The sequence below is a fragment of the Anarhichas minor genome, unplaced genomic scaffold, assembly GCF_050575085.1.
Source record: "Anarhichas minor isolate MPS153535 unplaced genomic scaffold, ASM5057508v1 ptg000080l, whole genome shotgun sequence".
Lineage (NCBI taxonomy): Eukaryota > Metazoa > Chordata > Actinopteri > Perciformes > Anarhichadidae > Anarhichas > Anarhichas minor.
In genome coordinates, this window is record NW_027466526.1 from 2,523,009 (window position 1) to 2,537,195 (window position 14,187).

At 41.9% G+C, this 14,187-nt stretch overlaps 1 protein-coding gene across 1 annotated transcript in view; it reads left to right on the forward strand.

The window, feature by feature from the left end:
* The window catches only part of LOC142938180 (CUB and sushi domain-containing protein 3-like), a 194,277-nt gene that overhangs the window by 127,131 nt on the left and 52,959 nt on the right, over window positions 1–14,187 (forward strand). Inside the window, exons 39-46 of the mRNA XM_076081426.1 lie at window positions 637–706; window positions 2,419–2,535; window positions 2,808–3,017; window positions 3,795–3,983; window positions 4,948–5,125; window positions 8,592–8,737; window positions 9,294–9,374; window positions 10,327–10,440. Of these exons, the coding sequence (XP_075937541.1) occupies window positions 637–706; window positions 2,419–2,535; window positions 2,808–3,017; window positions 3,795–3,983; window positions 4,948–5,125; window positions 8,592–8,737; window positions 9,294–9,374; window positions 10,327–10,440 (1,105 nt within the window). The remainder of the gene's footprint in view (window positions 1–636; window positions 707–2,418; window positions 2,536–2,807; window positions 3,018–3,794; window positions 3,984–4,947; window positions 5,126–8,591; window positions 8,738–9,293; window positions 9,375–10,326; window positions 10,441–14,187) is intronic.

Below are 14,187 nucleotides of genomic sequence, written 5' to 3' on the forward strand. Positions count from 1 at the left end.
CGACCAACCACCAACTTCTTACACACATCTTCCGGCTGAGTGTCTGAACAGACCAGAGGCCATTGTAAAAAACAAAAACACATGTATGGCTGAGTCTTCTGAATTCAGGTGTATTCTGTGTGTGTGTGTGTGTGTGTGTTTTGGTAGATGTCTTCAGGTTGATCATTCGTGTACGCGTTGGCTGGTCGATGTACATGTATGAATGCATTTTACCAGTGTTTGGGCTGCAGAAATCTTCTGGAATGCACAGAATTTTGAAAGGATTAAAACAACAGTGCTATGAATATTTTACAGATGATTAACCTGTAATATTCATCACTTTAATATTATAATTTTTTTATCCAACACAACAGTGCTTCTTGTCTTGTTCTCTCAGGCTACAACACGTCTCTCTGTAGTCAGACCCCAGGTCTCTCTCTCTTAATCCCATCAAAAGTTTACACACACAAGACCTTGAGAAGAGGATTTTGAAAAATCCCCAAATCTGACTGTTAACCAATTCCAAAGATCCGCAGGACGGTGATAAAATCAGCTTGCAGAAGACTTGTCTGTTTGATCTCCTGGTGTTCCTTTTTTTTTATTGCCCTGTATTTTGGAGCTGGTGAAGATATTGTTTTTGTTTGTTTTCCTGAACAGGGTAATGCATATATTACCTGCATGCCTGGCCCCGTCAGAAGGTGGAATTACCCCGTACCTCTATGTTTAGGTAATGTATTATTTTATACAGTCTGACATTGCCAGCGTGCAGGGTTTCAATGAGGTGATATTGCACGACAAATCCGTATTTGTTGCATAAAACACGGTCCGTCTCTTTCTTTTGTCTTTTGCCCTTCTCCTTTTCTCATTGACTATTTTCTGGTTTATATCTTTTTATTTCTTCCATAGCAATACTTTACTCCTGCACACAGCCACACAATAGATCAATGCCCCCACAGAGGACTTGTTATTGTATTAGGGAAAGCAACAATTTCATTGTAAGACTAGGGGAGGGGATGATGGGTGGGCGTGGAGGCTTGAGGAGTGGGGATTATGAATTTTCTGCTTTCCCCCTCAGTTGAAAATCAATAAGGCTTTGCACCATCTCAGTGTGTTGTTTGATTTCTGATAACTCTCATGAGTCTCTACTCCCCCCCAACACTTCCTCTACACTTGATTGTCACAGTGACAGATTCCAGAGATCACCGGGGAAGTGCAGCAGCTTCTCTTTTGACACCTCGCTGTTGTGTTGCCCCCAATTACACCTGTACACAAACACACATTAGTGCGAACACGCCTTACCGCGCATTTGAACACACAGACGATTGCACATGCACGCACACACTCTCTGCACCCCTCATGTAAATGTTCTGTCTCTGTGGTTTTCACAGTTCACTGCAGACATAAATCCCAGCTTTACTGTTGACAGGCCTGTTCTCGGACGCCTGTGTTCGCTCGTTAGCTCAACTCCTCGCTCGTTTACAGTACATACGCTTACCCCAACACCCGGGATCTGGCTTCTCTTTGTTGCTGATAAACTCACATCAAAGTGGTTGCATGCCCCTCCGCAAACCGTATAACATCCTCACAAGTGCCTCTCCTCATCTTCTCTTTCGTTTCAAACACAAACGGGTCAAGCAGGTTTTTCCCCACCAGCAGCACAATTAAATCCCGAGATAGTGTTCGCCTCCCGCTGGCCTTGGTTGATAGTCTTCAAAGAAATGGCAGCAATGCCGCTTGTGTTCCCAACCTTTAGCCGCATAAATACGCCTGTAAGGTTCGGGATGGGGAAAAAGACTACACGTTTACATTGATGCCTCTGGTGGCTCCGATTGCATTATGCCTGTGTGTATGTAAAACTAGGATATGTACCACAGGAGAGAGGGGGATGAGTGTAACCGTCACAGCAGGCTGAAGTGTTCTCCAACAGGGGGTTGCAGGGGGAGGGTGAAGTGATCACCGCCACCAATGGAAAAATTTAATTGACTCTCATTTATTTTAATTTAAAGCACCACCAAACAAGGGATGTGCCTGAGTCAGTTATCTTTTCATGGACGCCCTTATGGAGCATAATCCACACACTCAAGCAGAGATGTACATGCACCCCCATCCACCCACCCACACATCCCCGCTTCCCCAATCCTAAGCTCATAAAGCACACTCACAGCACTTCATTTTCTCTCTTGCCCACACAAGCCCCCCCCCCCCCCATTACAGTCTGCGCATAAAACATGAGCATATAACACGCATCATTATGAGCACATCTAGCGAATGCAGACATTAACAGTACTGCTACTCTTCCTCCTCTTACACATACACAACAAGTATGCATGTCCCTTGCCCTCCCACCATATTCTCCCAGTCATTGTTTTCCTTTGTTTTCCCATGGAGCCGTTGTGTGGAGAAGTGACATGTTCTTTCTCCTTGGTTGGTCTCCCACAGCCCAGTGTGGTGGCTCTATGACAGACTTCAGCGGCGTCATCCTCAGCCCAGGCTTCGCAGGGAATTACCAGAGCAGCCTGGACTGCAGCTGGAGAGTTCAACTCCCTATTGGTTTCGGTCTGTCATTCCCCTCTGTCTTTCCTTTCTCTTTCTCTTTCTTTGTTCTGCTTGCTCTCATGTCCTCTCTGCTGCTTTCCTCTGCCCTGTTCTGTTAACTCCTCTCAACTTCTTATTGTGTTGAAAAAGAACCTGCTCGTTTTATGCATGCTTAACATTAAATTTGAACTAATCTCCTACTACAGTACCTGAAATGAACATTCATTCACTTCTACTTTATTATATGTTCTTGAGTGTGTCTCCTGCGTCAACCTTTTCTTTCTGCTTTTTAGGGATCCATCTGCAGTTTCTGAACTTCTCCACAGAGCCTGTTCATGACTATCTCGAGGTGCGCAGTGGGAACCTGGAGACTGGAACAGTGATTGATCGGTTCAGTGGCCCCGTTGTGCCCAACTCTCTTTTCAGCACCACCCATGAGACCACTCTCTTCTTCCACAGCGACTACTCCCAGAACAAGCCTGGCTTCCACGTTGTCTACCAGGGTGAGGAACAAAGATTGGTCCTCATGGTAAAGTTAAAATGTGATTTTTATCATAGCAGCAGCTGAAAAAGTGGAAAGAGATTGAAGAGTTTGCTAATAGAGCACTTAAAAGACCATCAGTCAGGTTGGATACAGACCAGGGACAAAGATTAGTCCTGCAAGGCCGATGCTTTCTCTGAGGTTGTGAGATTACAAAAGGCTAAAGAATAAAGAAAAATAAATCAATGCTGACCTCTGCTGAGACATTCAATAGCACATATTCTTGAATCATAATAGTGTTGGCTGTGTCAGTGGGGTATTTTATGTGCTAAAGCCAATGTGGAAAACAATCATTATTTATCGGTTAACATTATGACAATACGGTGAATTTAAGTCTTTTGGACAAACTTTGTATTTTCAAAATGTTGACGAATGACCTGACCAACATTTTGGGGCTTCAGCCACCAGTAAGAGGTGTTTCTTTTGGGTTCTTTTCTTACAAAAAGACGTAGCACACTTGAACGGTGTTAAATCATATATTACTGATGATGACAAAGGATAGAGGGATGTTTTTAATACAAAAGCATATAATGATATAGGCAATCTGTTGATTAGATTTCACCAATGATGTAAGATTAGCTGCTCTTAACAGCTCACTGGGCAGGCTTTGGTTCTTTTGGTTCTCTTTCATCATAGATATTAAATAGTATTGTAATGGTAGCGTTTTATAATTTGCTTCCTGGAGTCTGTGGTTATTAATCCTCCACTACTGTGTGTTGGTTTGTGTTTTTCTCCCCAGCATATGAGCTGCAGAGGTGTCCGGACCCACGGCCTTTTCGTAGCGGCATAGTCATCGGTCAGGACTACAGTGTGGGGATGACCATTTCCTTTGAGTGCCTTCAAGGTTACACTCTGCTTGGAGAGGCATCTCTTACATGTCTGCATGGAGTCAGCAGAAACTGGAACTACCCCATACCTCGCTGCGAAGGTGACTGGCTAGTGCTTCTTATAAACACAACAGTTGTTTTCTAGCGAGTGTTGTTCATATGCAGAAAAGAATGTGAAAAAAGCAGCACTGAACCCCTCTTACAGTTTCAACTACCAAGACCTAAAATCTTCCTCCAAATAGCGTACATTTTGCAGTATCAACAAACTATATTTATCAGTCATGAAATGCCTTTTATTTGATATTTTTCTCTGTTTTCCCAAACTTAGTGGAGAAATGTTAAAATATGTGCGCAAACAAATCTTTGAAAAAGTAATGCGTGCTACTCTGAGAAGCTGACGAAAGTGAAGACGGAAATGCTTTTCCATCGCCTGCTAAAAATAAAGTCTTTGAAGTTAATTTGAAAAGAAGAATGTAGGTTTTTGAGTCTGCTTCTGGTCCTGTCCTTTATTCTAGCACATGAAAGCATCTGACTCACTTTTACCACCACGTTACTGAACTATACACTGACACAGCCCGATATAATGATATATGGAGAATTTGCAAGTCTTTATTACAAAGCTGATTACACCTGTCTCTGTTGCTCAGGTATGATAAACGATGGCTTTCCTCTCATCAGTTAAGTGAAGCAGTAACACGTGTTTCGAGTCCACAAAAGAGTTTGGTATTTGTCCCAGAAAGTGGTAAATAGTTCTGTTTTTCTCCATAGATGCCGTATTGTCCCGCTTGTCAAGTTTACAGTTGTTGTTTTTTGGTAGGGATCCCTAGGGCAGCGCTTTGGCTTTGACTCCCAGTTCAATGTCAAATCTTAGCACATTCCCTCTGAAGGGATATGACGGGAGAGTTTTAATGTCCCCCCCCCCTGCCCAGTATCTCAGTGATAACCAAATAACACACAGTTATGGTTTGTTAAAAGTCATAAAAGCAAGTTTTATGACTTGAGGTAAATCAAAGACTGGCTTTGTATTTTCATCCAGCCTCTCTGAATTTGTTTCTCTCCCTCCAGCTCTCTGTGGGGGAAACGTAACATCCATGAATGGCACAATTTACTCTCCTGGACACCCAGCTGAGTATCCGCACTTCCAGGACTGCATGTGGACTGTCCGAGTACCTCCTGGCTATGGCATCTACATCAACTTCTCTGTTATCAATACAGAGCCAATCTATGACTACATCACTGTGTGGTACGTTTTCATTTCTCTCTCCGTATGACATTATTCAGCTTATGGCACACAGTGTTCTGTATACAGAGCTGCATACAGAGTTCTATTGACAGTTATTGGGAGGCAGTCTTTCTCAATTAATAGTGATTTTTGTTTAAGCTTTAGAAACTGAGACAAATATTTTATACAAACAATACTACAGTAAGCAGTTAGCCACAAAATATACCCTTGTTAAAGTGTCCACCAAGTTTATAGCAGATACAGTGCATTGCTAATAGAGCAGCTCCCAAAAGATTTGACAACTGAAGTTTTATTTTTATTTTTACTCAAGGAAAAACTGCAGAGTATAATAAGATTTATTTCCAGAATAATATTCTGTATTGATTCAGATTCCTTCTTTATTGTCTTCTATAGAGGATAATTTGCTTTCCCAGACTGCACACAATCAAACACTGAGAACAAGGAACACGCAGAAATAACAAAGACGTGACAGACCAGGACACAACGCGGAATGTACAGACACGAGTACAGACTGTTTTCGCAGCAGAGCATGAGCCAAAGCACCCAGTTGGGTCAAGTGTTTCCCTTACTCATTGCAAAAGCAAACTCAAAATTGTTGCCATGTTGCGAGCTGTTTGGAGGCAATCCCTCAATCATCGATATGTTGCGAAAGGAATTTAGCTTTTTTAGGGCCGTAGGCCAGTTGGACAAGTTTTGCTCACAGCTCTTGATGCGACACCCGTATTAAATGAGCCAACAGCCATCCACATTATGTTGACTTTCGTCTGGAAATCTGTGGATTCATTTTACTTTCCCTGACAACTTTTATTCCAACAGCCCCCTTGCTAAAACAAAATAGATTAAACAAGAGAAACTGAAGTAAAGTCTGAGTCCCTGTGTGTCCCTCCTCCCCCAGCGAGTGTTACGTAAAGCGACAGAAATGTGTGCAAGCATGAAAACATCAGCTCTGAGTTATCTTCGATGCTTGTTAGTTTGTAAAAACTTTAACTCTTGTCGAATAATTATACAGCAGTGAACTATGTTATACGACATGCCTGTTATCAGTCCAGTGGCTGTCTCGCCCTCTGTCTCTCCCGCTACCTTTCTGTAGCCTCTCTGTAGAATGGTAAGCGTCAGGCAGTCATGGACCTCACCTCATCTGTGATAGAGGAGGGAAATGCCTTCCAGCATACAGTAGGGGAGGAGGGAGCTACTGGCACTACTGTTTTCAAATGAAAAAGCACATAAACAATTTGTTCCCTGATGGCAACATTTCATTTCCCTGCCTGACTGCCGTCTCCCATTTTGCTGATCACTCTGAAATGAAATTGCGCTAAGACTTTTTTTAATATACAATATATTAAAGGTACACATACAAAAAAAGCATTTAATGTACATCATTCACGGGAATAGGCCTGGAGCTACCCGAAAGTGCCAGTAATGAAATACATTTCTCTTGTAGAAAAATGGCATTTATATATACATAATAGAAAAGTCTTCTCGCATGAGTCTTTCTTTTTATTCTCAGAGAAAAGAAGCACAATGCTGCATCACATCCCCCAAAAAAATGTATCCCAACTTATTTCGGCAGCTTATTTCGGAACAGAGATCACGGCAGTATTTTTAGAAGGGTTTGAAAGTTCTCCCTTGCTCTCATTAGCAGAGGTGCTTCTCTGTTCTGTGCTGTCAGCAGCTAATTCTCGTCTCATAAATGGCTTTATTGCAAATGACAAGTTCCATCATCACCCCACAGCCATCCACCTATCCATTCACCTTGGGATGGGGGATTTGGAGAAATGTTCGCAGTAAATTTAGTTGTGCATCGCATTCGGGAGGCGTGTCATAATATTTTACCATTACCAAATTACATGACATGACAAATTTAGGTACATCATCACATAGACGTAGGAATCCTTTGAATGCAATATTGCCGAAATAAGAGTCCTGCTCATGCAACATTGCTTTCAATCACCCAAGAGAGCCAAAGATAATAATGTGTTTAGCTACCTCAGTAGAAATGGTATGTGGAATATCTAGAGGTTGCCAAATCACTCAATCATCTCACTGAATGTATTTTGTGATGTTGGCCAACCAGTGCATCTATCTGCCCCTCCAGCCACTTCCTTCCGGCTTAGCGTGGGGGATCCCGAGGTCCATCCAGCTCAGCTAGAATGCATAAGCATAGCTCTGGGTCGGCTCCGGGGCTCTCCTCCCGGTCAGACGTGCCTGATGTAGCTCCACAGGGGGAGGCGTCCCAGAGGCATCCTCATTAGATGTCTGAACTACCTCAACTGGCTCTTTTCAGGAGGAGCAGTAGAGCAGCAGGTCTACTATCGAGCTCCCATATACTGTATATCTGTCTTCTCATTCTATGACCCCAACCTGCACAGGCAGCTCATTTCAGCTCTTTGAATCCGTAAATTGAGAACTTCACCTTCAGGCTTTGCTCCATTTTCAACACGACATTTCACACTACATTGTACCCTCATTTGGGAACAAGGCCCATAGACACTTGATGTCTTTCCCTTCAACCGCCATAGGTGGATGCCGTCCAAGAGATGCGTCAGGCACGACGGGCTGGCAACATTCAGGGCCTTCAGCATCTCATCCACCACTGGCAACATACCAAAAACTATTTCAGTGACTTGTACGACTAGCCTCTTATCTTCTATCTTGTTTGTAATTTATAGCTACCTTAAGGAGTTGGTATATCTGTTTCCATTACTTGAAACATATTACTATTGTCACATCTTTGACACATGTTGATTGTCCTATGGCATTTAGTGTAAATGTAATGTGAGTATACACTCCCATAGACATTGCCACCCTTTACAGATAACAACCTACCCTCCATAAAGAGTGAAAATCAAAAAGGTCATTACGATTCAATTACGTTTTGATTCCCAGGGCTACAGTTCCTTTTACGGTACATCGTGTTAGGATTTTCTGATAATCACCCATACATTTTCTAAACATTTCTTCCTTCCATGGTCTCGGGGGCTGAAGCATAGTGATAACCACACACCCTGATTATGTACATGCACGTACAGAATATGAACAATCTCAACTCAATTTGAAAGAATGTTTTGCAAAGAAAAAAGAGGTCACAAACGCAGTTGTGGATTTTGCACATTTCTGCAGGACTCTGTATCATTGATTTTTTATTTTATTTTCAAAAAAACTTCCCCATTAATATGTAACATGGCTGGAGGAGCCAAAAGTTTCATTGCTGTACTGCCTCATCAGTTAACTCGTACTAAACTTTTACTTTGACAGTGTTGATTAATGTAAAAACTTTTTCTCAGGTTTTCAGAATGACTGCTCAGGGATAACTAGACCTGCTCTTTGATCCCAGCAAGTTATTACGGGTGTTTATTCATAAACCATTTGCTCTCTCTTTCTACTCCTCTCTCTCTGTCTGTCTGTCTGTCTTCCTCCCCCCCCCCCCCCCCCCCCACCTCCACTCCCTTCCCCTCTCTGTATTCAGGGACGGACCTGACCAGGCCTCGCCTCAAATCGGTCAGTTCAGTGGCAGCTCTGTACAGGACGGCGCGTCCACCACCGCCAATCAGGTCCTCATCAAATTCCACAGCGACTTCAGCACCAGCGGCTTCTTTGTGCTGAATTATTACGGTAACCTCCCCTTTGATGCCAGCTAAGCAAAGACCTTGTCCCGCACTGCTGTAATGACCCCTATTTACTTGAGCTTTACTTCTCCAGTTTGCTGGAACTCTAGTGTGGTAATGAAGACCACAAAAGAACAGAGGGAAATTGTCCCTGCGTTTACAGGAATGCCTTTCATTTTCCCTCTTTTATGAGTCATTATTTAGCTTTTCTCATTTTGGTGCATGGTTGCTTCCACTTCTGTGTAATGATAAATGATGAATTCCTTTTTATGCCTATTAAAACGCCCCATCGGAAAGAAGTTGATTAATAATAAAATGTCCCCCATTCCAGCTAAATTAGTGATGGTTTTTGATGATCATGAACACTGATAGATGACAATGTATGATGTAATCAAGTGTCAGCATGATGGAAGAGTAAAGAATGTACTGCAGGTAGAACAGAAAACACATTCTTCTCTCTCACTCTCACTCACTCTCACTCACACTCACACACACACACACACACACACACATACATACAACATGCACTGTTGCAGATTTCAACCTTTGTCCTCTCCCAACAGCATACCAGCTGAGAACATGTCAGCCACCCCCTCCTGTTGCCAACGCTACTGTCCTAACCGATGATGAAGAGTTTGAAATAGGTTTGTCTTCTCTTATTTTGCTTGTTTACCGGGGGACAGTGCGTAATAAAGTACATTTGCATCAGACATACAGTAATTTGCTTGGACGGCCGTGGACACAGGACAAAAAGTAGGAATAGACTCATCAAATGTTTTAGCCATTAATTAATAAATCCATTCCCCTGTAAGCTGATTCTTGCATTTTTTCATTGAAACTATTGTTTGAATGTTTATCTTTTTGTTAACATATTACTCCATATATCGATTTCTCAATTTGAAACAGCTTTGGCTGTAGTACATATTCACTTGGACATTTTTGTTATACATTTATACATTTATCAAATGTATATATATTGATGTATAAAATATAGATTTTTTTCAACCTTCACTATCTCATTCTACTTGCAATGGGCTCTTTGGCTTATATTTCTTTCCTTTCTCAAGTTTTTTTTTTTCGTCTATTCATACTTTTTGCAATTGAATATTAGTTTGAGGGGAAGAGCTAAATATCTCTTCATATAAGCTGTTTGTCTTGATATGGCTAGTGGCTGCCTAACTTTGTGTCTTTGGAATGAAGTGTTATTTTATTTCATATGTGAGTGCATGTGTTTGTGTATAAGTGTGCGGCTGTATTGTAATGAAGTGCATTCAGTACTCCAGCTCGCTAAAGGGACGTCAATCTTCATTAGAAAATGTGTTGTTGATTACTGTTTCAAGTGCTGGCAGTGAGGAGGCTTTTACTAACACGTGTGTGTGTGTGTGTGTGTGTGTGTGTGTGTGTGTGTGTGTGTGTGTGTGTGTGTGTGTGTGTGTGTGTGTGTGTGTGTGTGTGTCTGTGTGTCTGTGTGTCTGTGTGTCTGTGTGTGTGTGTTTGGTTGTGGTTGGGTGGGCGGATGAATGGATGGATGTGTTTTTCATATCCACTCCCGGCTTGTGTGTGTTTATATGATTGTGGGTGTAAATTATTTCACAGGGGACATAATTCGGTACTCGTGCCTGCCAGGCTTCACCTTGGTGGGCAGTGAGATTCTGACCTGTCGACTTGGAGAGAGGCTACAGATGGATGGATCCCCACCAGTCTGTCAAGGTTGGTTTATCCAATATGTTTCTGTGGGGCTTTATAAATGTTGTAGTTTGCAGGTGTTCCTGTCAATGTGCGTTCAAACGCTTGTGTGCGCACAATGCATGTGTGTACGTATCCATGTTCATGTATGTGTGCCTCTATGGGTGTGCTTGACGCCACTCTGCCACGGTTGGATGCAGTCAGCAGCACTCACTGTTGATGCATCATTTAACAGACTGCCAGCAGGGCCCCTTCTAGAAGGCTCCTGTTGGCAATCCGCATCTCTATTCTAATTTGTCAAGACTCACAGAGTCATACTACTACTGACCCAAGATCATAGACCTACGCTCCCCTAGAAGCAGCACTTGACTGTGAAGGATCAGCGTGAAACAGATTACAGATCAGCAGTCTTCATCGATGTAACAAGGTAGATGGGGCCAGTCCAAGCTGTTTTCCCCACAGAAAGATGGGAGCTTATATTTTACCCCTTAATCCTTGCTCAAATGGCCCCATGGATTTGATTGATGTATAATGTCTTCCTAGGCATGTTTTTTGTTTTTTTTCGGAAGATGGATTTTCAAACAAAAAGGAAAAGAAATGTCTGTGTTGTCTGCATCAGAGATTTTGTTTAGACCAAAAGCCTGCCTGTCATGCCAATACATCTCAGCCGCAGACAACAGAGCGCTCTGAAACCTTATATGCCCCGTGGATAGGCATTTTTTGAAGGGCCCTTAAGTCCTTTGTCTAGTCCTGAGTTGATGAGCGTTTCTGTCTTTTTGTTTCGAGAAACTATGAGTAATCGCGTTGGACATTCAGACCCAGCGCCTGCATTCATAAAACATCTTTGAATAGGACTAGCGATTCGGAACCTATTTGCTCATCCCTGGCTGTTATTATTTGATGTATGACTTGATATCTTGGTTCTTACCCAGTAGCGTTTCTGCGGCTCACATCGTTTTGCTCTTACAAGTAAGAATTTGCCTGATTTCATTTTGGTAAAGGGAAACTGTCGTAAGTAAAGCAGCAAATACAGGTTTTCCCACTCATCCTGGAAGATGAGAGAAGAAGTAAAATGTCCTGGAAAAATCTTGTGTTGTCAATGAAAACTGTTTCCCCATTCTCCTACTGACCTTTACCCGGGAATGAAATGCGATGCTATCTATCAGAGCTCCCCAAACATTGCCATCTGAAAGGGCCAAGTTATGTTCAGTATCATAACTTTCAAATGGGAGTTTATGGACAAGATTATTTCAAATAAGCTGCTCTCGGTTTATTTCAGTTGCTGAAGCTGTGATGATTGCTTGCTTGTTTCACCTACAAACGTTTTTAAGTTTTATGATTCAATGCTTGCTCGGAGCAATGGGCTCAATGTGTGTTGTTGGGTATTATTGAGAGAGTTGGATTATAAAGAAAGACCGCCTTAATACTGGCTAACGGTACTTTTTTACTTTGCCAGCACTGTCTCTTCAAACATAATGCTGCATTGCGAAGGTAAAATTGACCATAACATGGCATGAAATGTTTCACTTCTGTAGCAATAAAGTGAAGTGTTCTGCCTCTGCAGGTGTGTTTGCATTATTCTATGATCAATTCGTCATCATTTCTTAGCATGTCAGAAGTGATTTCATAGCCATAGACTGCACGTCTTGATAAGAAATAGTGTCTTTCCTAGAGTAGATTTCCCAGGACTTCTCCAGACAGAGTGGGGACCCTGAAATAGTAATGGCAAAGCTTAAATTGAGTGAGCCGATCACGGATCCAAGCTCTGGAAGATATTCCTATGCTTTATTCATAAAGGCTACAGTACTGCCAATGATGCCATTAGTGTATTCACAAATGTCAGAGAGACCAAAACAGTGGTAATTTTATTAATTTTTCATTGAAATAGGTGCGTACGTGTGAGTCCTATAGACAACAGGGCCTACCTTTACTTGTACTGCATTGGGCATTTTCTAAAAATGCATAATTTATAAAAGCACAAGGGGTATGACGTCCTGCAGCATTTTATTGGCTTATTAGACAGTGCAGAGTAAAGAGAGAAGGCAAACAGGAGAGAAAAGCTTCATTGCATACTTGCAGACTGCATCATACCTGTCTGGCATACAGACGTATGATCATGTTAAGCATGACGGTAATGGAATTGCTGTGAAATGTTTTCCAATGCTTACTTTCATTGTTTCTTTCTTTTGTTATGCGACCAAGTTAGGCATAACAATAGGAATAGTTTGAGATCATTTCTTTCCTGCCAAGTGAGGGCAGTCATTCACTTGAGAGTACTGGCTTGAAATATTCAAGCTCTCTTTGCCAGCTCACCTTCTCGTGTGTTACTGCTACACAGAGCTCTGCCAAGACCAACTAGCTCCTATCTGCTAAAACTTGCATTCTGTACTCGAAATAATTTCACAGGCTTTAATTTGAGTGACTAAATTAACCTGCCAAAGTCGAATGGGCAAAGCATGTTGGGACTGTTCTGGCAGAACACAACATTGTTTTGCAGTTGGTTTGTCTTGTGCGAGGCAATCGGTCATACGGCAGAATTTGACGTTGGACGGCACAGACTCTCGTACATCACAGTAAATTGTGCTTTGCACTGCCAAGTCAATGGGCCCCGTTAGTCAGGTTGTGCTGGATATGGATGGAACAAAGCAAATTACATATTGTATATAAAACATCTGAGTCGTATGAGAAAAGACACAAGGAATCTACTAAAGAGGTTGCACTTGTTAAAATCCATACCAAAATGAGCAGATAACAGGCAAGTTACAATAAATGAAGTACTGTCTGTGATAGACATATTAAAAGTGTGCAACAAAATGATGAGTAGGCATCATATATATCATCATCAAAGAGCTCCTTAACACCTGCCTTGAGCATCAAATTGGCATGGTTAGTACTATTGTAAGACGTCTGGGTTAGTAATTCGTTGTTTGACATTTTCATGGATCACCTCATTATTGTAGTCAAGAATTCATTACATTTTCTTGTGTTGGATATGTAATGTCCTTGTGCCACCTCTAGCACGGAACTAATTGCTCTCCTTGGGACATGTAAAATTGAACTTAATTTGAGTTGACCTGCTATTCACATCCAAGAGACTGCTACAGTAAGCTTGTAAAGGGGCCATTTCCTGTCGGCAGCTTGCCAACAGAGCAGGAAAAATAATTCTCCTGTGTTCCCCCATTCCGCTTTTGTTTTCTGTCAACCCTTCTGTTAATTGTCATTTTATGCATATAAGATTACGCTGAAATGTCCTTGCACGGCTATGCAATTTCACCCCCAAATGCCCCTGGTTTTTAAGATATTTCCCTCGGCTCTCTGTTCCTATGAGGTTATGCCGTAGCTTTGATCAAGGATAGAGCCACAATTGAGTTGACTGCTGTGTTTGCTTGGTAAACCATCTGCCATATTGGTCTTCACATTCTCATTGATTTTCATGTAACCGAAAACCGAATGGGGAAAAAAAAAAAAGTCTGTTCTAATTTCTTCTTCACTATACTTATGTGAGCTTTATTGTAAGATTCCCTGTAGCCGCCATGACATTGTCATTCCATACGCACAGTGTGCTGAGTAAAAGAATAAACAATTGGTGGTTTGCACAAGTAATTACAGACACACGTCTTGCAATGTTTGAAAAGATCTGGCATTGGCATTTGTTAAATCTTGCAAACACATCATTTTGGCATGCGCTCCATTGCAAATCTCCGTACAATACTATATGTACCTGAATGTAATTCAGCATCTGAGGATGGTTGGTTATTATACGTATTCACT